The 23,286-nt window shown below is 39.5% G+C and overlaps 1 protein-coding gene across 1 annotated transcript in view; it reads left to right on the top strand.

Moving 5' to 3' along the window:
- gnb1l (guanine nucleotide binding protein (G protein), beta polypeptide 1-like) overlaps positions 1-23,286 on the top strand; it is a 38,963-nt gene that overhangs the window by 3,118 nt on the left and 12,559 nt on the right. Inside the window, exons 2-5 of the mRNA XM_004072750.5 lie at positions 7,328-7,493; positions 13,048-13,173; positions 13,871-14,033; positions 20,055-20,147. Coding sequence (XP_004072798.1) covers positions 7,384-7,493; positions 13,048-13,173; positions 13,871-14,033; positions 20,055-20,147 — 492 coding nt within the window. The 5' untranslated portion in view covers positions 7,328-7,383. The remainder of the gene's footprint in view (positions 1-7,327; positions 7,494-13,047; positions 13,174-13,870; positions 14,034-20,054; positions 20,148-23,286) is intronic.

The raw sequence follows: 23,286 nt of genomic DNA, 5'->3' as shown, positions 1-23,286 counted from the left end.
GAGGGATGGGTGGGGGCACAAATGGTGGCTGTGTTTGATGTGAAGGTCGCCAGCCCCTTGCCTGTGTTGAGAGATGCCCGGCGGACGAGGCCAGCTCTTATTTAATAACATGAAGGGGAAGCGGACCTTTCTCTCATAATTAGGCCTAATTACCCGCTAGGTGTGGACAGACGGCCCAAGAAGAGACAAACTGCCTTTATCCATGGACTTAGAGTCAGATTACGCAGAGCTGTCTTATCTGTTTCTGGGCCAGCAGGAGCCTCGGTCCGCCTTTCTTGCCGCTTCCCACTGGCTCCCTAATCCAGGTCTGATGCATTAATCAGTCAGCCAGATTTATCATACCTCTCCATGACATGAAGGTTTCATTAGGTTCGGTTAGTGAACTGGTCATTTTTAATAAGAGTGACTGGCACAGAGAACTTTACGGACTTATTTTAGCTTTTCATATCTGCTGCTCAATCACTTCATAAAAACCTATTTTGCATGCTTATGAAAAGTGATGCAGTAAACTTCAGAGAAGCAATGACGTGCCCATGCATGGTCTCTAAGCTCCATTCTTCATTTGGAGCTTGTTTAAAAATACTATTTTGACAAATGGCAGCCTCTTTCTGTTGGAGGAACTTTAGGCGTCTTTGTTGACACATTTGAGTGACGTCCTGCCCCTCTCGTGTTTGTTTACAGTATCTGTGTCTCCTTTCCTGAGCTGCCTGCATGTTGGTGTTTGGGTTTGTGGGTGACCTGCTTGCAACCACAACAACAGGCCTATTGTTGGTGGCACGGCAGAGATTGCTGACGCCTGGAAAACTGGCAACACTCCACAGAGGAAGCAGTTACAAGGGAAAGTGGTCATTATCGTCAACTTTTACCTTTGATTTTGGTTTTACCCCTTTTGGGCCTACTCACAGCTCACTGTTCAATGCCAGAGTACAGTTGACTCAGTTTGGGTTGCCATGATTGCTCTCATTTCATTGTTGGTAAATGAACTCTTGGCCTTCTTGCAGAACTGTTGCCTGCACCAGGGAATGGTACAATTGTGCTGTGTGTGCAATACATCACAGTTATGTTACCTTATGATTTAGGGCTGCATGATATGTGGAAACTTGTGATGTTTGATAGTATTGATCAATATTTCGATGACGATATGAGTCGCGATACATGAACACATAACAGACATGGGCCCCCTAGTAGCAACATAGTCAGTTGTGCGAAGGTTCATGCCCAAGGACCCACACTGGATGAAGTTCATCACAACCCCTGGGAAACGAACCCTGGCTGATATTATGATGACAATAAATGTGTGCTTTGTAGTGCAGGTCTATTATGATATCAATTGAGCCATAATACATGGAGACCACAGACAAGTGTTTTTCAACCTTCTATGAGTCACGGTACTCTATTTTGTTGATAAAAATAACACAAACAATACACCTCTTAGTGAAAAGGAAAAAAAAAGTTTACAAAGTGCAGATAAAAATATATGGTCATTTTTATCGGCACACTGGTGTATTGCGGCACACTGGTTGAAAAATAAATCCACTGTATAAGGGATACTTAAAAGCCTTAATTCTTTTCAAAAAACGACAGTGCAACATATATATATATTGTACATTGGTCAAATAAGCTCTGATGTCACCAATTGAATTGTGCACGATGGAAATGGAGCGTGAACTTGGACGGATACTTTAACCCTTTGATACTGGAGATGCTGCCGGCGACACTGGAATAACACACGCTCTTTGACGTACCGTAATTCTTCAACCGCTGATGCGATCATCGAAATCAGACTGTACAATGCTTCATATAAAGGGGAAATCTGACTGTTTATAGATAAAAGTCAGTGCCTCCTTTTGCCACTAACCTCCATTGGTCTTTGGAGGAGTATTTTGAGACTGCCAAAGATGGCTAATAATCAGCCTCCAAGTGACACTTTTTCAACACCGTTCAGTACAGAGAATGTTCCGTGAGTAGGTCCTTTTAGCCCTACACAGTGTAATTTCCCTAACTGGCCGTTAGCTTTGACTGACAGCAGGCTTGTGGAAACTTTTGCAGCTCTTGGTTCTGCAGACAATGAAAGCAGCAAGTCTCAGGCTGCTGAATCCGTGACTCACAGCTCTATGCAGGCTCACTGCAGGAGGACAATAAGCGATGCTTAATCCACCTGTTTTCAGAGTGAGCCTCCCCCGTCACACAGAGGCACAACGCTCTGACTCAGGAATGCAGCCTTACCTTTTCACAGGAGAAGCAGCTTAACTGATAGACCTGCACAAAACACGCTTGACTGTTTTTTTTCTTCTTTATGTCACACAAAGACAAGTTTGTACAGTTGTTTGAAAGCTTTCCTTGTTTCAATTTCTACTTTCAGATTCTGCTTTACGTTCTGTATAAATGCAGTTAAGCATTATGCAATACCACATTTTTTGCTTTATAGGGTGTACTGAATTATAAGGTGCACTGTCAAAGAATGCTCTATTTTTTAAAAATTCCATTTATAAGGAGCACCAATCTATAAGGTCCATTGAGCGAGACGAAAGAGTCAGAGATAAGTTTAAGTCAGAATTTATTAACTGTGTTTTCAGTGATTCTAGGGTTGTGTCTGAATTCCCGCCCTAACCCCTAACTACTTAAAAACTATTTAGTGCAGCACTATGCAGGGGCAGTGAATTTTAAAAGCAATTCGGACACCATGCTCACTACTTTTTTTTTAAACGGTGGATATGATGTCATGGATTTAAGTTTGAAGTTAAAATCTAATTGAAATACCGTAAATTCCGGGTTATAAAGCGCACCCGATTACAAGCCGCACCCACGTATTTTAACGTGCTCAAATGTTTTTGTACATACACAAGCCGCATCAGTATACAAGCCGCTGCCTCGACAAAGTGCATCCTGACTACCAGAGTGTACATGGCTCATTACCACACTGTGGGCAAGTACTGGCCTTGTCTCAAGCTCATGTATCTAATTACACCCACATCTGAAACAGCATGAACTTCTATTCTGTTCACAAGTTCCTCAGTTATGGGTTTTTTTATTTGATTTTTTTTTTATATTTTTTAACTTATTTAAAAACTAGGTATCATACATAAAATTACTAACAGTAACCATATAATCAACATTACATCCCTCAGTTATGATGAGGAAATTTACATCCGCGATCCCCCATTTCCCATGAGTCTTAGGGGCTAAAGGCGGGGCCAACGCCCGGCTCGCCACACTGTTGTTCGTGTTTAAGAATGAGCAAGGAGCAGCAGTGCATGGAGGGGTGAAAAGGAACAGCTCTCCTTCCACTTGTGTCGCGGCAGCATTATGGTACTAACGGGGCTGGTTAAAAAACATCAGTAAAATAGCGCGCGCCTCAGCGCGATACGCGCGCCTCAGCGCGGCGCGTTCGTCAGAAGCTTCCTTTCACAACAAACACTTGTTGCTCCCCGGACGCCTCTGCGCTCCGCGCTCGCCAAGCGGGCTCCTTGTCTCCCCTTCCTATCCGAAAAGCTCACATGGTGGCTGTGAGCTTTTCAATGCAAAATTCCGCTCAGTCAGAAACCGTAAAAACGACCAAATGGATTTGTGTTTCCAGTCGTGTCCCGACAAAATAAAGGCTGATGTTATTCACACATATTTACGTGCAGCCAGCCGAGTCACTATGACTCAGAGGTAAATACACTTCTGAGCATGCGCTGTTCTCTCCGTCACGCAGCTGACCGGCATTTCCATTTACTGATGGGGGATTTTTTCACGCTGCTTTTAACGATTGCTTTTAACTTGAAAGCTTTATCATATTGTAGCGGCGATCAAGTGCACGTTGGGTCTAATGGCACCAAAGGATTCTGGGATGCGGCCGGGCATGCGTGTTTCTTTTTGTTGAACCATGACTGAAGTGTCTAAGACCTGAAGTGACCTCCATGCTGTTTGGCTGCTCAGAGGTGTGTTAAAAAAAATGATATGTGCTTGGTGGGGAATGGCGCACACAAAACCATTCACCGAGCCCGAATGTTCGTACATGGCGGCCGCCAATCAAATCCATAAATTAGCCGCGTCACAGAATAAGCCGCAGGGCTGTGAGCGCAGGAAAAAAGTAGCGGCTTGTAGTCCGGAAATTACGGTAAGTGTTTTGCTAAGATTATTTATGAGTCCACTGTCTTCTGAAGATAAAAACGTTGTTAGTTTATCAAAAAAATACATTTAACTACTTTTTTTGGGGAAAATGTTTTGACGCAATGCATTGTGGTCTATATTTGCCGATCTAGTGAGCATCGATGCGCACTGGGTGTTCGCAGAGTCTTCTGGGAAATTTCCAGGTCACTGGTTTTTGGAATTGCAGATTCAGATGGCAAAATAGCGAACGCACTTTATATATATACTATATAGTGCCCTATATAGGGGGTTAGGGTGGGAACTCGGACATACTCTATAACTTTGAAACACGCTACATCTCATCCACGTTAGAAGCGTTAGGCACATTAGCGTACTTACAATACCTGGATTTGTATAACCTAAAAAACAGAAGATTCCGCTAAAACAAACATTACTGTGACCAAGCTAGTAACACTTAAAATTAAACAAAGCTGCACGTCAGGAGTGTTAGCGTATTCACAATAACTGGAACTATCAACTTTGCTTGCAAAACATACAAAAGTAAAGTGATATTGCTCAAATAAACGTTGCTGTGACTACGCTAACTCCCAATCTTGTAAATAACATGTAAAAAAAAAAACACAGTTTGACTCTGCTACACGTTAGCTTACAGAGCGCCATGTACCTCTCAAAATTGCTTAAACATCAGTACGCGTGACCAGGATTAATTCATTTATAAGGCACACTTTCGTTTCTTGAAAAAGTTAAAACTTTTAAATCTGTCTTGTAGAGCAGAAAATTTGGTAGGTGTTTTGGAAAACTTGTGGCTATGTTCAGAGGATAATAGATTTGCAGCGGCGCTGGTCCACTGACAGACTGCCGTGCTGCGTGCTTAATTAGGCGGGCCGGTCAGAGGTCTCCGTCTCTCCGCTCCACAGATTCACATGGGCAATTAAACTACTAACCTCCTGAAATGAGCTGCTTCTGGATGCCTCAGGCTCCAGTTTCAGGGTCTGCTGATTGCAGCGAGCCAGAGCTGTGAGGAAAAGCGGGAAATGAGACAGTGGTCAGAATATCAGCGGAGAGGGGGGTCTATATTTGCAGCACTTTGGCCAAAAAAGACTTGGTACAAAATAGAAATAATAATAACCAAAGGAAAGATTTTTTTTGAACAATGCTTGAAAAAAAAAACATTTTACTGTCCGGAAACCTTTCTCTTTCTCTTTAAATAGTGCCACATTAGTAAGGAGCATGCATGTGAGGATGAGCGGCAGGAATTAGAACATGCGGTGCACCAACATCTAATTTTGTCAAGTCTTCTTTTACAATGCCATAAATGTGTATAACCTTTGTTACTAAAGACCCACTCCAATGAAAATTATGATTTTAGTGTTTTCAACATGACCTTTTAGCATTTTTCTCACAATGGAGGACGTATTTTAAGATTCTAATTTTCTTATTCAAACCGCTGTGAATTAGGAGCATACGAAAAAAATACAGTTCGAAAAAAAACACGTATTTATTGCTTAGAAAAGATGCTGGATGGGAATCCACTTGAAGACAACTAGATCCATATACTAGACGTCTTTATTTTCCTCATCCGAGATGGCATCTGGCTCAAAACTGTACGGCTGGATAGCTCCAAAATTGCTCCCCATTTTTGTTGCGACTATAATGTTAGGTTGGGGTTGTGAAGGGTGTAAGCTAGCGGGTGAGATTGAAAACAGATGGATGTCAGGAAGTGACAGGAAGGCGCTGCAGAGGGTGATCAACACGGCCCAGAAAATCACCGGCTCCCCCTTGCCCAGCCTAGAAGACATTGCTAGCTCTCGCTACACGAGCAGAGCCAGACAAATCATCAAGGACTCCCACCATCCCAACCACCACCTGTTCCAACTGCTACCGTCAGGCCGACGGTAGCAGTTGTACAGATCCCACAAGGCTCGCACAAATAGAGTCAAGAACAGTTTTTTTCCCAGAGCAGTCAACCTCCTAAACAAATGTGAATCCCACAAAAATCTGTAACTCGTGCAATATTTGAAGCCAATGTGCAATATTATCAATTCCCATGTGCAATATAGTGCAATTAAGAAAAGTTATGTAGCTTGGACATATGTATATTTTCAGTTAAACACTATTTTATCGTTCTTTAGAAGATTACCGGTACCTATTTTTATTGTTTAAGCAGCTGGAGAGCACCGGAAATTTTGTTGTCACAAGTTTCTTGTGTAACAATGACAATAAAGGCATTCTGATTCTGATTCTGAAGTGGGGCCAGGGATATTCTGCAAGGCAAATTTCTAATGAACTACTGCCGCTCTGCAGAGGCTATGTTCTAAAAAACGACACAGGCTTTTTGATTTTTGGCTTAAAAAGGCATAATCATAATTTAAAGATCACCAGGAACGATTTACAATAAATCAGGATATGATCGGAGGGGGACTGGCTTTTTTTAGGTGCCAATCTGACATTTGAATGTTGCCTCTTTGTGGAACTAAACCTGGTCTAATATTATTATAATATTGCTAATGATCGTTATAATTTCGTCATTGAGTTTTCTTGTGAAACTATTCGTTGGATATATTATTTCGATGTATTGTATTTACAGTAATTTTCGATCATTTGACCCACTTTTGATATGAAATAGTGTTTATTTAGCGGATGGAGAGAGCTTTCATCCTTTGCTGCAGCTTGATGTAGCTGCTTGGTTTCCTCGGTTTGGTGCATACCTGCGGTCGGTTCGGTTTCCTCACCTACAAGCTGAATAAAAGCCTGAGCTGCCAGCTCTGCCTCTGGGACAACGGCTGTTGATCACTAGAAGAGTGACAAGCCAGAATCTCTGTCTGTTTGCTGTAATTAAGTTGTCAGCCTGGTGATTTATGAAGTATTGAGTAAGAAAGGTGTTATCACGTGCTTCTAAAAGGAAGAAGACTTTGTGTGCGGGAGCCAGAGGCTTTGTGGCTACAAGTGTAAATACAGATTGAATATTTAATGCAACTGTGGTGAGCTGGGAGGCCTGAGGGCAAGAAGAGAGCTCTCCTCAGACTCCTGTCTTCTAGGTTTTAATGCAATAAGTAACAAAGAAACAACCATGACAATTTGCCTTCTAGTCGACTTGTTTTTCTGTGCACTTTCTGTAGAAGTTAGGTTTTGATTGGGAACATTTTCATGCCTGCTTTGTTGCTTTCAGCTTGTTCCTCTTTTGGCACGATGCTTTGAACACACTGAACTCAACTGGAATTTACTCCTGCAGTGACTGCGACGTGCAGCTTTACAACCTCCATGCACCAACTGCACCAGTGAAGGAGGATGGCTCATCCCGCTCCTTCCCCCATTTACTGCCTGAGAGGGGCCGGGGCCCCCCTCAACACCCTCCACTTTTGCTGCCGCGGAACAGACACTCCACTTCTTTTTTCTGGGTGAGTCACATTCTGCTTCTTTATTGGTTGAAATAATTCTTCTGCAAGTCCCCCCAAAAAAACACCTGACAGGTTTGTTTTATTAGAATGCTGTCAGCTTCTGTTATTTTAATTTTTTTAGAGACAAGACAAACGTGTTTACTTAGTATTTACTTTAAAATCAAATGAAGGTCTTTTCTGCTGACTAATTGTTAATGACGTTAAAGTGTTAGAAAAAAGATCTGTGGGAGTTTTCAGTTCTCACAGGGACTTTCCAAAATAAATACAATACATTTTCTATTGAATGGATTCAGGCGGGCTGCACGGGGGTGTAGTGATTAGCGCTTTCACCTTGCAGCAAGAAGCCTTGGTTCAAATCCCGGCTGATATCTCGCGGTGTGGAGTTTGCATGTTCTACTCGTGCATGCGTGGGTTTTCTCCGGGCAGTCCGGTTTCCTCCCACCGTCCAAAAAACATGCTTCATACGTTAATTCGTATCCTTAAATTGCCCCTAGGTTTGAAAGTGGGTGTGTCTGACCCTGTGACAGACTGGTGACCTATTCAGGGTGTAGCCTGCCTTTGCCCAACAGTAGCTGAGCTGGCTCCAGCAACCCTATGAGCTCAAAAGAGCTTCAGCAGGTCATAAAGATGGATGGATAGATGGATGGAGAGAGTTTGATTTGTCTCTCCAGCTCCGCATTAGACTAAAGATGTGTTTCAAAAATGTAAGACAGCTTAGGAGGTACGATGGAGGCCAGGAGGCACTCAGTCTGATTTTTTATTTCAAAAAATCAACAATTTCTCAATTTTTTACATTTCGTTATCTCCAAGCTGCTGTTCCAAAGGTGTTTTAGTCCATTGAGACACAACCCTCATCAAACCATTTAGCTGAAGCCAAAGCGGCTTAGTAAAGAACTGGAGAGTAAAACATTAGTTTCATGTATTGTAGGGATTTTCCACGTCTGTCTACTTTGTGTGAGGATTCTGTTAAGAAAATAAAGCAGTTCTTTACTTTACAAGTGAATGTCAGAGGAAAAGGTCTAAATCTGGCTGTTTTTCATGAAACTGCATGTTCACTCTCAAAGCTACATTCACACCGCCCTCTACAATGCGCGTTCAAGTGACCACTTCCAATGAAAAGTCTTTGTAAATGCGCATAGATGCGCGTTTTGTGCTTCTGCGTTTAAAACTCTCCTGTTCCCGTGTCGCTACGCAAGTTTATTTCAGGCGCTACATATAAAAGGCATCTTCGTTGGACCCACGTTTTTAAGTTTAACCCGAGATGAACTATGACCAAACAGGGAATCTGATTTGATAGTGACGTCAAGTGATGTCCAGTGTGAACACCATGGGCTAAACGCACGTTAAGAATGCGCTTTTAGCGTGTTCTTGAGAATGCATCACATGCCTGATGTGAATGTAGCCTCATTATTTACATCCTTAGGTTTAATTTAAGAAAAATCAATCCTTTCTCAAAACTGGGCAAAAAAGGTACAGGAAATTTGTGTTTTTCTTTGTGAATTCTTGTCTGACTTTTTCAGACCTGCACTTCAGTTCAACTCAAACAACTTTATTTATCCCAGAGGGACATTTCTTAATAAACTTGCATCATCAGGAAAGTCATTTATCATAACAAACCAGAACTGAGGGTCTGCTTGGCTCTAATTATCAATGTTTTTGTTGATGGAAGCATCAGGCAGACAAAAAAACAGTTGCAAATAATAGTGATTGAACCGAACAGTTTGTTCATTGAGCATTTCTGTACCCTTGGCCAGGGTCATCGTGACGGCTGCTCTGTGTTAAAATTGGCTGTCTGCAGCTCCATCATCCATATGTTCATGTTATTGGCATAAATCTACCTTGTTAAACCATTTCCACTGTATCCTTCATCCAGGTTTCTAATTCAGTGACAAACCAAAGTATTTCCCACAAGGCACAGTCAATTAGATAGCTAATATATATCTACAGTGATGTAGATGTCTACTGGATATCTCTGACAACTCCATTTTTTTACTCTATTAGATGTCCACCAATAGTGTTCTGATGGACATCTGGATATAGAAGTCTACTTCTACTTGTAGTCATCGCATTTTGGGCTATTTTTAAATGTCTATTAAAGGACTTTTTTTTTTTTTAATATTCACTAGTTTATTTACTAAGACAAACACTGCAATTTTACATCCATCTATCCGTTCATCTCCAGAACCCACTGAAGCCCTTTTGGGGTCACAGGTTTGCTCCTTCCAACCCAGTAATTGTTGAAGGTGGAGTACACCCTAATCCGGTCACCAGTTTGCCACAGGGCCACACAAACACACAGGATCAATTTGCAGACAGCAATTGACCTATAAAACATGCTATTGAACTGGGGTAGGAAGCAGGAGGAAATCCACACATGTAGAGGGAGAAAATGCAAACAGAAAGGTCCCAGCTGGGATTTGAACCAGGTTCTTCTTGCTGTAAGAACCAATCACTACTCCACCATGCAGCCCGTTAAAGTTCTACATTCCAAGAATTAACAAACATTTCTACTGAAATGTACCTGGGATTAAAGGTTTCAGAAACTCACACCAAAACAACAATCCAACAAATATTTTTCTGTTTAGATTTTTAACTTCTCATATAACTAAGCAAAATGAGGGGAAAAGGTTTGATCTAGTGCCAGAGTGGATTATTGTTAGAATGAGCTAAAAGCACATTTCCTTATCTTCTGCTGCACAACAGTGTCGGGTTGCTGTTCAGAGGTAATGTTCTTTAAGTATAAACGTGCATTTTCATGTATAAATTAGGGAGAAAAAATTGGTGGAACATATTTTATATCTAGTGAATGTTTAAGAAGACTGCTCCAATAGACATCCAATAAGATACCTGTCTACAGGTAGATGTGTAGCAGACCTCTTAATGGTAGACATGTAAAAGAGTAACAAAATAAAGTTGTCTTAGATGTCCAGTTAGGGCTGCACGATATGAGGAAAACTTGCAATATGCGATATTAGTGATCAATATTGACGATATAACTTGCGATAAATGAACAAATAGCAAAAACAACAAAAACATTTCCATTCCACTGCAAAAGTTTAATTTAAATAAGAGTCAAAATACCTTAAATTATTCTCCGAATAACCTTCGTCTAATTAGGAGGGCAACATCTAACAAAAAAGCTCAATCTGACTGGTCAAATGCATAAAGGGATTTATCTAATTCATTAAATAGTTCAAGTTGCCATAAGATTGTTTAAGCACATTTAAGGTTTAGCATATATTGCAATTTTCGCCGAGTTTTGCGATATGGATATTGCACAACTTGAAATCGCGATAACGATAAATTTGCGACTAATTGTGCAGGCCTATGTCCAGTAGACATTTACAATATATGTCTTTTAGTCATCTTTTAGACATCTAATAGATATCGGTTGTTGATAGGCCTGGGCGATATGGAATTTTTAAAATCACAATATAGTTTTTTTCTTATTAGGCAATACCGATATAATTCACATACTTATATTTGTCCGATTTAAATAGTCTTCTTAATAAGAGAAATGTGTAATCATCAGTAGGTTGTTTAGATGTAAATATTTCTTTCCTATCATACTTTAAACATAAAAGATGTACTTAAGGAACACGATGCAACAGTTTTTTTGAGATAACTAAGAAAAGGCATCTATATTAAAAACTAAGTTGGAAATTAAAGCAATAGTTTTAAAGTTTAAAAGGAAAACATAAATAAAACAGACCACCAAACTGTCTGATCAGTTCCATTTAAAAAGAAACGTTTATTCTACAAGTAAATTTTATTTTTTCAAGCTTTACTGAATAAACATAAAATTGACACACATTTTTGTCAACATCCTCTAAATGAGCTAGGGCTAGGAACTAAAAGCAAATTCTCAGAATTTCTTCTGGTAGTTTTGAATGTTGCTGCAGTGCGGGTCTTACCTTTGTCGTTTTGCTGGATAGTTGTCGTTTATTTCAGTCTGAAATTGAACATGCTTGATGGCTCTGCTTCAGGTGTTAAAAAAGATTAGTGGTATTTACTGTTTTAGAAGGAACATGCCTTCTGCACAATTTGCAGTGCAAGTTACTGGTTTTTGTCAGATTTTAAATAACTGAAAAACTTCTACACAGGGCCCGAAATTAAATTTTTGAGTTATCGGCCAAGTTGACCAGTAGAAAAAAAAAAATCTACCAGCCAAATAATAACCCCTTTTCCCACAGTAATACCTTAGGCGTTTTACTAATAAAACCTTTTTCTGATTTTTTTTAATTTTTTTTTACGAAAAGGAAATTGCATTAAACTAATTTATAAAAGGTATGAACATGTCTTTATTGTCATCTAACTGTATACTCAAATTCAAACATGCTAAAAAAAAACGGATTTAAAAAAGATTTCCTAATTCTGCTTCCTAGTGATCACATTTTATATTAAATCATAACAAAAATAGCCTGAAAAGAGTATAATGTTGTTAATTATACTTATTATATATCAATAACATTAAAGCTGCAGCTTTCATGAGGGAAACATCTGAACAGTTGCAGTTTTTGGTGTAACACCAGCTCTGTAATGCTACAAAGACACTGCTAAAACACAATGGATTCAATTCTATTATACTGTATTTATAAAAAATAGTTTTTTTTATGGATTTTCTATGAATACTTTTTTGTATTTATTAGCCACGTCTTAAAGGCTGGTCAATGAAACGACTGTCCAAATTTAAACCGATGTGTATTTACATTTAGGTGACAGATGGAACAGCTCGTTATCATAGCATCATTAGCATCACAGCATTAGCGTTGACAACAGTGCTGTCTCCATATCAACGCTTTTTATTAATTTGTCTGATATGGCTGTAAGTGAAGCAGCTTTATTCTCCAGTTCTGACTGCATACTGGTAAAAATCGCTGCATGTTCCGCCGTTTCTTCATCTTAAACTGAACAATACACAGAGGAAGTGACCGGGGGGGTGGGAGTGTTCCGCATGCGCTTGTTAACCTCGCGGGCGGTAAGGAAGAGAGAAGACGACTAAAGAAATTCATCAAAAGGAGGATTAATAAACATGAATAATTTTGCTCAAGCGAGTGTTAATTTCTGACCCTTCAAAATAAAGTCTATTCCGTTAGACTTTTTCTTCCATCGAGAAAAGGTTTTATCTAGATATAGATTCTTAACGTTTTATCGCCCATCCCTAGTTGTAGATGTATATTAGTTTTTTCTAATATTGTAGATGTCCATTCGATAACTACTAGACATCTACTGTAAGATGCACATTAGCTATCATCATGTGTCTGGTGGGAAGAAACTATCCAAAAGGCTTGTTTATAACATGGACATGATGGGACGCAATTAACTGTGGGAAAGTCATCTGCTAGAAATCGAAATCGCAATATGCGATAGACCTCAATGAATTGATGTCTATCAGATGCATAATGCATAGCTATAGCTGTAAGCTTTGAAATAGCCATAAATTCAATATCTAATAGACTTGTCCATGCTTAGTGGGCTGAAGATGTTGACTGGAACCTGGCTGCTTAAAAAGATGAAAGCGCTTCCACATTTAATAACCTGTATATTTTTGCAGGTCTGCAAAGGGAATGATCCACATGTGGAACCTGAATAGCAGGAGACCTGAGAAATCGTTCGAGGCTCATGGGGGTAGTTCGATACTCTGGGTCAGGACGCTGCAGTCCAAGGATGCTCTCATCAGGTGACTCAAAGACCCTCAACTATTAACCTAATATTATAATCAGTGTCTGTAACAGTTTGGCTTCCAAGGAAACTCCACTTCTAAGTCAGTTCTGGATTACATGACAAAAAAGATATTTGTTTTCTTGCAAATTAATAGTTTCACAGTTTAGTTTTTCTGTGCATGTGTATATAAAATGCAAGAAACTAAAAGTCACAAAAAAAGAGTTGTGAGACCCAGGGTGGCATAGTGTTTCCAAGGCAACCACAATTTCTTCAGCAGTGTGTGGTTGTTATTTAATTGACTACAAGTTTCCACATTTTTAAAGCTAATGCCACAACTGTGTGTGAGTACCAACAAAAGAGCCGCAGAAGTTTTGAAGTTATGTTTGAAACTTTTGTCATTGCATACTGAAGTCCATCTGGTTACGCCCAGTTATCAGATTTTTGTGGACGTGTAAAAGTGCTCATGGATGTGAGTTCCCTGAATTTTTTGAGAGAAGGAGCAGATCCTTTTGGTCCTGATCAGGGCTTGGTTCAGGCAAAACTGCCTCCAACGAAGCAGCTGATGTGACTACAAACTATATTATTGACATTTTCTTATTAAACCAAATCTGTCAAACCATATTAGTGGGAATTATCCTTTAAAGCTGCACTCACATTTTGACGGATAATTCTGATCTTTCTATGCTTCTCTGTTGCGTCTGGCTATGAATCAGCCAGGGGCGGGACATGCAGGTGTGTATGTGGGACCTGAGAGGGGGCTGCGGCGAGCTGGTGGATTCTGTGTTCACGGGGAGTTTTGGATTCTGTCAGTGCTCCTTGATCGAGACGGATCAGACGAAAAGCCTGCTGGCCTTTGCCACGCAGCAGTCAGAGGAGGTAAGACACCTGCAATGGATGTATGTCAATAAATGGGTATCTACTTGAAAGCAGTTTTTTAATGGCTATTCAGACATCAAGGGGTTAAAAATTAACCATGCACCTCTAAAATAAAAGAACACCTCAACTTATGTAGTAGCTCAGTTTTGTGCAACATTCTTACTGATTGTCCTTATTTAAACATTCTCATGCATAAAATAAAAACAGCTTGATGAACATGACCAGACTCGTGTTTGCCAAGGTGCTCTATTGACACTAAAAGTTCATACATAATTGTGGCTTTTAGCCGTGCTTGGCATGTTACTGGAAAGGTGTTTTTTTCCCAGCAGCAGTTGTTTTCTACAAGTTGAGTCATTTTTCCACATTAAAATGATCCCTGCCTTCTCTGTGTGCCATGAATCCCATTGAGTATCTGCAGGGAATCTGCTTGGATGCAGCCTAATGTGTAAACATGCAGTTTGTAGCCAACAGCTGTCAGACTGCAGTCAGAGTGGTGTCATTAATATATCATGTCATGAGCTAATGTGATGGACAGGAACTTAACAGACTAAGTCTAAATGTTAGTTTTGGCAATTAAAAGCAAGCGTTTTTCAGAAATACAGTAAAAGAGCCAAAGAAAATGTGTTTAATTGTTCCTTGCAAATAGCAACTATCAAAGCTGTCCCTGCTCCTAAAAGACCTGCTCCAATAAAAATTGTGTTTTTGGTGTTTTTAAAATGTTCTTGTAGCATTTTTCTTACAACAGAGGACATGCAGTATTTAAAGAATCTAAAATTAAAACAGCATTTCTGATTATTTCTTTTTTTCAAATCATAATGGATCAGTAGCAGATAAAACATGTGAAAAAGCTCTCAGTTGTGACGCTGAAACTGTGATGGGCGGGCCAAAGTCTCCCTGCTCTACTCCATTCTGATGCATTCACTTGTAGACAGCTAGATCCATGTACATCTTTTTTTTCCTTGTCCGAGCTGGCATCTGGCTCAAAACTGTAAAGTTGGATAGCTCCAATATTGTTGGCCGCTTTTGTTGAACCGTTGATGTTAGCTTGGGGTGTCGGGGGGCTGTAAGTTAGCAGGAGATGGTGTAAACAAAGGTTTACGATGGGATATCAGTCACAGTAACAGTCCCGCCAACAACTCATAGGTGAATTTCTATTGAACTACGGCTGCTCTGCAGAAACTATGTCTTGAAAAAAAACAACACAGGCTTTTTCATTTTTAGCTAAAAACGGAATAATCATAATTAAAAGTCCACTGGGAACACTTTTACAATAGATCAAAATCTAGTTGGAGGCATTTTAAGCTTCAGTGCCTGATGATTTTTTTTAAAAGACAGCTTTTATTTCCACAATTGTCAATTGCACATTGTCTGACTTGTAGCCCAGTGGTCTCAAACCTTTTTCAGGCAATGGACTTGTTTAATGTTTTGTCATTAAACCAGTGGGCATCTGATTTTTTATCTTTTTATTTTTCCAGTTTCTCTTAACTTTGAAGGTAAAGTTTATCTTTTGTAAAGTATGAGCAGCTGCAAGTCATTCATTTATCTGAATAGAGCTTTGAAAAAAAAAGCCTTGAGCAAGATTTGCAAGAGTTGCATTACTTTGACATTTCGCACCAAGCCTCTTCCAACTGTAGGTGGAAGACTTGCAGTGGTAAACAGTAGCAAAATAAAAGGGAAAGAAGAAGAAACCCCTCCCTGCTTGTCCAGTGCGAACACCATGGGCTAAATGCATGAATGCAAGAATGCGTGTTTAGCCTGTCCAAGAACACGTATCACATGCCCGGGTTGAACGTATCTAAAGACCAGTGACGTGCGGTGAGGTTAATGGCTGGTGAGGCACTGACGTCATCAGTCAGATTTACAAACATATGAACCATGAGTATAAATAACTGAGTAGCTTATTCACCATTTGATTGACAACAGTTAACGTTTTGTTTAAAATATAATTTCAACATGTTTTTTTTCATATACAAACTGCAGCATAGAAAAAAGCACAAACGTTATTATCGTCTTACCTTTAGTTGTAAATAAAGTCCATACGCCGCTCCTTCTGAAGAAAATGAGTTGCCGCTTCCTATCACTTCTTCTAGTATTTTTTAGCGTCATAATCTCAGGGCTCACCGGCGCCCCCTAACATGAGGCACGAGAACTGCAACATGAGGCACGAGAACTGCTGGCCTCACCCAGCGGCTTTTTCGCCGTCGTTTAGCGCTCAGCACAAGAAACACGTCCCTCACATACAGTTATTTATAAAAACAAGCACTGTGCATCATATACATCTGCTAAATTATTTAAACTCAGCTCATATAGTACAAGTGATTGAACCGACATACAGAGAGACAGCAGTACCGTCTGACTGCATAGGTATTGCGCAATCCAAGGTGAGGCTCAGCGGGCTGGTGCCTCATCGCACGTCACTTAGTATCTGAACGGCAAATGCGGAAATTCAGCGATTTTGAAAAGAAAAAACACCCAAAAATGGTACATTTAAATGGAAAATGACCGCAAAGCACAACTTACTGATTAAATATAATAATTGAATTTATTTGTTCTCTTTTCTTCCCATAATGACAGGTGAGGCTGTGCCTCACCTGCCTCTCCTGACTGCACGTCACTGCTAAAGACTCCTGGTTTTTGTCTGTTAAATGCAGCTTTCTTTTATTTTCAAGTCGAAGGGTCTTTTTCTGTTTCCTTACTAGCTCTTTCCTGCCAAAAGAAACTTTCCACATACGTTAGTTTTTTGTAAACGTTCCTAGCTTGGGGGTTTCCATTTAGCAGCTGGTGCAGTCGCTTTCAGAAAGTAGCGGATGAAGTTTTGACACGTCACCAAACGACTTGGACTGCGTCAAATGTCAATGAGTCTGATGTTGTGAGAAGAATCCAGTAGTTTTTCAAAATAAAACTTCCCTCAGAATCAGATTAGAAATTATAATTGAAAAAAATGTAGGTTCTGTTTTTTCCTCTGCTGACCAGTACTGGTCCGCGGCCTGGGGGTTGGGGACCACTTTCGTAGCCCATTTTCGACACCCACAGACTTGTATGGTTTTGTGTGGAGCCAGTGTCTGATGGGCTTGAAGCTGGATGATAGAGAAGGCAGCCATCTATTCAAGCATCTTTTATTGCCTGCAGATTCATGTTACTGTGGACGAGCCACACTTGAAAGGGACAGGGTGATCATCTGATCCGGTCAAACGTGCCTCCGCTAACCCCGCTCTAGAAAGCCAGGCATCAGGGCGCCTGTGACTCCCAGCACCTCAATAATGCCATTGTCTCCTGACACAGACAGGAGCACACCTACATACCACCCAAAAAAGGAAAAAAAGAATGCTTTTTTTCTTGATTTTTTTTCCCCCTTGGTGGATGACCAGCCCAGATTCTTATCAGGTATCTGCAGGTTAAACAACCTTATAAATGAATTCCCACTAGTAATAACAGGGGCATGATTTACAGCTGCAGGCAGGGCGTTGAGATCTGCAACAATAAATTCAGACACTTTTGTACTGCTCACAGCAAGATAACATGGCAAAGCATTAATTAATAGTGTGTGGGGGGGTTATTTATGGGCCGCTCGATGCCACACAAGAACAGGGATCACCCTGGGGCTCTGAGGAGTCCCTAAAAGCCCTCTTTGTCAGGCAATGCAGAGGTAAACATGCGGGACAGATGTGGCCCTGTGCTAAAATACAGATCTCTCCCTTAAAGGATTGTTTAATTTGAAGCCTAATGAGGATGAATATTCGGATCATCAGCGCAGCGTAAGTCAAAGGAATTAGTTATGTTGGACGCACACACAGTTCATCATCAGCTCCATTAGTCCGTGTAGTTTTCGCAGAATTGGTGCCAATGTGTGCAGGAAAACACCACTCATGTCACGGGGTGAGGGTTTAGCAAAAATTATTATAGACAGTGTGGCAATGGGCCCGCCCTGATGGATGGTGCCATACTGCTGCTGGAAGCCCTGAATTGTAATGGCAGATTCAGGTCGCTGCTTCATGATTTGGGCAGGAAGGTTGCAGATGTGCTGAAGAGCACATGCCACTGTACGTTTATCTGGAACAGAACCGTCATACAGGAATAAGAAGGAAGTTCATCTATATTTATATAGCCCCTTTAAAAGAAAGTGACTCTCAAGAAATAATACAAGTAGCAGGTAAAACACAATAAAACATGCTCTAACATTGTTTAAAATCACAAATAAAAGACAGAAAAGATAAAAGATTAAAACATATGAGCTAAAAGCTGTTCTAGATCTGAACTTTGACTTTTAAAAAACTCAACTGAGTTTATCTGGAGCAGAGAATAGGAGAGGGTGTTTCAAAGTAAGGGAGCGACTAGCTGAAAGGCTATGTCCGAATTCCCTCCCTAACAACTAAAAAGCTATAAAGTGCAGGACTATCCAGTACCCTTGACTTTAAAAGCATTTTGGACAACATGCTTACTTTTTTTTATTGCCAAATACGATTATTTATAAATATGAACAATTTATGAAGGCTTGGATGATTTATAGAAAATAAGTTAAAATGCTTTTCTTTTTTTTTTACATAGCAAATTGTTCAAACGCAGTGAATTGTGGTCTATATTCGCCAATCTAGTAAGCATTGATGCACACTGGTTTTTCACAGAGACTTCTAAAAATGTCTAGGGCCATGTAGTTTGGGATTGTAGAGCACTACAAAATGACAACCTTTTTTTTCCTGAAGTCTCGAAGAAATACTAGTGTGTGACGATGCTTACTAGATTTGCAGATATAAGAGTACATTGCATCTAAATGATTCTTTATGCAAAAATCTTTATATTTTCTTTTTTTTTATAAACCATCTAACTTTTCATCTTCTGAACACAGTAGATTTATAAATAGGCTTTGTGAAATATTTATTTATATTAGGTTTAGTTCGGGAAATCATATTTGCTGTTAGAATAAAGTAGTAAGCGTGGTCTTCAAATTGCTTTTAAATCCAGGGCACTAGATAGTCCCCCACTATGTAGTTTTTCAGTAGTTAGGGAGTAGGGTGGGAATTTTGGACACAGCTGGAGATCTGGACAGTGTTACAAAATAACAAACGCACTATGTATAGCACTAAGTAGCTAGTGAGTAGTGAAGGAATTCAGACACAACTACAGTCTCCCCTAGTTTTAAAATGAGTGTTTGGAATGCTTAACCCTATAAATTCCTCCACATCAAAGAACTGACAGAAAGTTCAATTGTTCTTGTTTGTTTTTTAAACCCTTTGATGAAATCCATTAAAAAAATGTAGCGTTTGATCACAAAAGTGTCAGTTTAAGTTACAAAAATGTTTACATGAGTGTCCAATAAAAAAGCACCCAACTATCTCAAATTTGATCCACACATATATATATAATCCACACATTATAAAAAATAACTATCAGCAAATTTTACATTATTTCTATACAGCAAGTTGTGATTAAAAAAATCAGAATAAATGAGTTATTCTCACCATAAATTTTAGAAATTTAGTAAAACTTTTCCCGCCAAAAAGGTTTTTGAGATTTCATGGAGGCAGCCATTTTGAAATGTGCAAATCTCTTCTACTGCCTCTAGTGGAATGATGATGAACTACAGGGCAGTTGTGATCATGCTAATGAGATAGGGATCTCAGAAATGAACATGGTAAACCAATGTAGCATTATAAGTAGAGGCGTGACATGAGTTTGCTTATTTGCGGCTCCAGTAATAATCATTGCTGCAGAATTTTGGACAACGAGGAGATGTTGTTTGTTACGGTAGTCCAAGCAAAAAGAGATAAAAGCATGGATAATAGGAATAATTTAATAGGAATTTTTTCCTCTGCTCTTAAGCTTCTCAGGTGTCCCATTTTCAGCTGTTATTCCCATAGCTCAAATTTCTTTAATTTAACAAAAAATGGATAAAAACACTAAAGCAATACTGTAAATTGATTTTTCAAAAAACTTGCAAAATAATGTAACATAATGAATTCTGCAAAATCAAGCTAAAAGTTTAATTAGTTAAGAAGCAAATATTTTATCTCTTCTTCTCCACAGATAAAGATCGTTGAGATTCCCAGTAAGACCACTGTCTGCACTCTGGTTCCGGAGGCCAAACTGGGAATGGTGATGTGCTTAAAACTGTGGCAGGTTGGTGTTTTTTAAATTGTATTTAAAAAAAATGAAGATTTTTTTCTCATATTTTTGTGCATTTCTATTAAAATAATGGTTGTTGTAACATTTAAAGCTTCATTCTGATTGGCCAGCAACCCATGACAAAACGGAAAAATAGAAGAATCAACAAAAAGGCAAACGTGAGAGCGGTATATGATTTACAACCCAACAGCTCGTCCCGGGACGTTTTTCCATGCATTTCTTCTTGGCTGGCAGCAAGTCCCAACACTGTAATTAGAGTGTTTGGAAGGTCCGGGGGTTCACAGCCATATATCAGCCTGCAGCTGTATATCCAATCTGATCTGGGCAAAAAGTTAGCTCTCTGTTTTGTAAATGCTGTCAAAGGTTTTATTTTTCAGCCATGAATGAGAATTTGTAATTATTTTCCGGGTTAATAAGTAACTCTCTGGGTCTGTGGTTCTGCTCAAAGGTTGTGTCCGCCTTTTTTTTCATTCTGATACACGGGCGGGATTGCCAATTCTCCTTGTTGCACTAATCAGTCGTTCATAATTTAGATCTTTGAATGAATTTGTGATGTTTCAGGATGGAGACGTGCAGATGAGTTAAAGGCTGCAAACCTGCTGACACGTGTTTGTGTTTTTCTCTGCTTCACTTTGATTTCACCGCATCTCTCATCATCCTATTTGGGAGCTCGGTGTTGATCGCCAGGACACAGAGTGATCAATTATATCATCATTAATTACAAAATATCATTTCAGTACAACAAAGACGGACTCACATTAGGAGAAATCCATGTAAGGATGTTTATTTCAAGCCAGGAGCATGTGTTATAAACCTGTCTTATGGTTTCTGCTCTTAGAAAATCAGCATTCTTTATTCTTGTAACCAAGAAAACAAACTTTTAAGGTAAACATGTAAAGCCTGTGGATTCCTATACACAGGCTTCACACAACCAGCTTTCCCTCAACTTTTGAGTCAAGATTTGGCAGCCATCTTTTCTTCGCATTATCTCAAGCTCTATTTCCACAGCTGAAATGTTTATTCTCATTCTCAAGAAGGTACAAACCAACTTAAAACTGCGATTATGAGAAAAACTGCTCTGAAAAAACACTTTTCATTTACAACTTTATTTGTGCAGTGACGAACAAGGATCAGTCTAGTGTGGGAAGATAAAAGTTTATAAAACAAGCTTCTTTCCAATAGATGAGATTCTTTTATTGGCAGACTAGTAAGACACCTAATGCTACGAACACACCAGGCATGCACTCAAGAACGCACTGAATGCGGAGTCTTGAATGCGCTTTTAGCATATGGTGTTCACACTGGACTGTCGGTAACGGATTCTAGCCCAAGTATCAGCAGTTGGAAGAGGCTTGGTGAAGTGGTGCAAATCTCACAAAGCTTACTCCAGGCTTTTTTTTTTCACAGCTTTACCCCGCTCTAGCTCTATTGATGTCATATCATTTCAGCCGGGCATGAACTCCAATTAATTTCTCCTTCATTATCAGCTTTTAAATAATTGGTACTGAATAAAAGGGATGCCATCTATACATCACTACAGAGTCCCTGATTGCACAAAGTTCAACTGGTTTGACTTTCACGAGTGTTCAATGGCTTCAAGTTTTGTACGTAGAGCTCAAAAACATAGAGACACGTGGACCCAAGATTATTTGAACGCAGAAGCCTGAAACGTGCGTTTACATATACTTTTTACTGAAGGTGGTTGCTTGAACGCACATTCACCTGAACTTTTTCAGAAAAATCTTGCTGGTTGTTTCATATTGCAATTATTTTGTTATATGAAAAGGGGGACAGAGTTCAATATTTAGTCACTGTCCAGCAGTTTTGAAGTTGTGAACAACAGCAAAGATGGAAAAAGTGCCTCCACATGTTTGTTTGACTTGTGCGAGAACGTCGGGCTGGCCGGGGGGACAGCGGTGATGTATGACGTGTAAGGCTTTTAAAGTGAACAGAGGCCAGTCAGGAAAAGGGGGAAATGTTCCTACACAGATATCCATCACTCTCAGCTCATCACCTTGCTGCCTCGTGGCCATCACATCCTGGTGGAACCGGCACGACGAGCGGACGAAGCGATTGGTTCCTGATGTCGAAGCGGTGCCTGCCCGGGGGCCTGTGGTGGCCACATCAGCAAACAAGCTGCCGGTCTCTAGGTCATTCCTGGTTTTTGCTTAACACTTCAATACTTCTCTCTAATTGCATTTAGATTTTATTTATTCTGCATGAGTTTGTTTTTAAGGTGAGATCAGGAACAAGAACACACAGAGGCTCTTCTGTTTAGGGTAAAATATCGTCTGATCCCCACAGTTTCCACCTGTTAAATGTCCACCTTAATATATTTTATTAACAAATGTATTTCTATTGTTGTATTTCTACTACACATTCTGATTCAATGTTTGTTCAATTTAATCAATTACTGTCTATATTTTTCTAATTTTTTCATACCTAATCTCTGAGTTTAGTATCCGTAAAAAGACAACTTGTATTGGTCCGTGTGCACAACATAATCAGTTTTCTTATTGATAAACGTTTTAATCCATTCTTGATTATTTTGGAATTTTAGAAAAAAGTTCCTATAGGGTTTAAGTCTGGATTTTGTTTGTTTACTGGCAGATTAAAAACAAATAGATGTGATATAATTTCATTTTCTTTATCACCAATTTTCACCTTTTACTGTCAAAATAAAGGTCTGGCAGTATCTTTCAGCCGTGAAATCTTTTGAAATAATGTTAGTGTAAATGTTAAGAGATTTGCATCGTAACAAGCAAAACATTTTCGCCATGTCGGTTTCCATATTTTAAATTAAAATCCTGAACCTTTTTTCTCATTAGTAGAAGTTGTAAAGATGCGCTTATAAAGATTCAACATTTTTCCCTGAAATATATTCAATACTATGTCATTTATGCAAAGTTAGAGAAAATAACTAAGAGTGAAGTTTTCTGTTTGTTTGGCTTTTAAGCTTGATGTGCATTTCATAGAAAAACCATGGATCATTTTGGTTCTTAGAATTCACAAAGAACCTTTTGGCCATCCCAAGTATGCCCCTCACTACTTCCATTTTTCCCCCCAAAACATTTACTGCCGATTTAAATTGACTTTTTTTTTTTCATTCTGTCAAAGATAAACATTTTTAGTC

Source organism: Oryzias latipes, chromosome 9 (assembly GCF_053564925.1).
Source record: "Oryzias latipes strain Hd-rR chromosome 9, Olatipes_Hd-rR_3.1".
NCBI lineage: Eukaryota > Metazoa > Chordata > Actinopteri > Beloniformes > Adrianichthyidae > Oryzias > Oryzias latipes.
The sequence above is the reverse complement of the archived record's forward strand: the minus strand, read 5'-3'. Positions and strand labels throughout refer to the sequence as shown.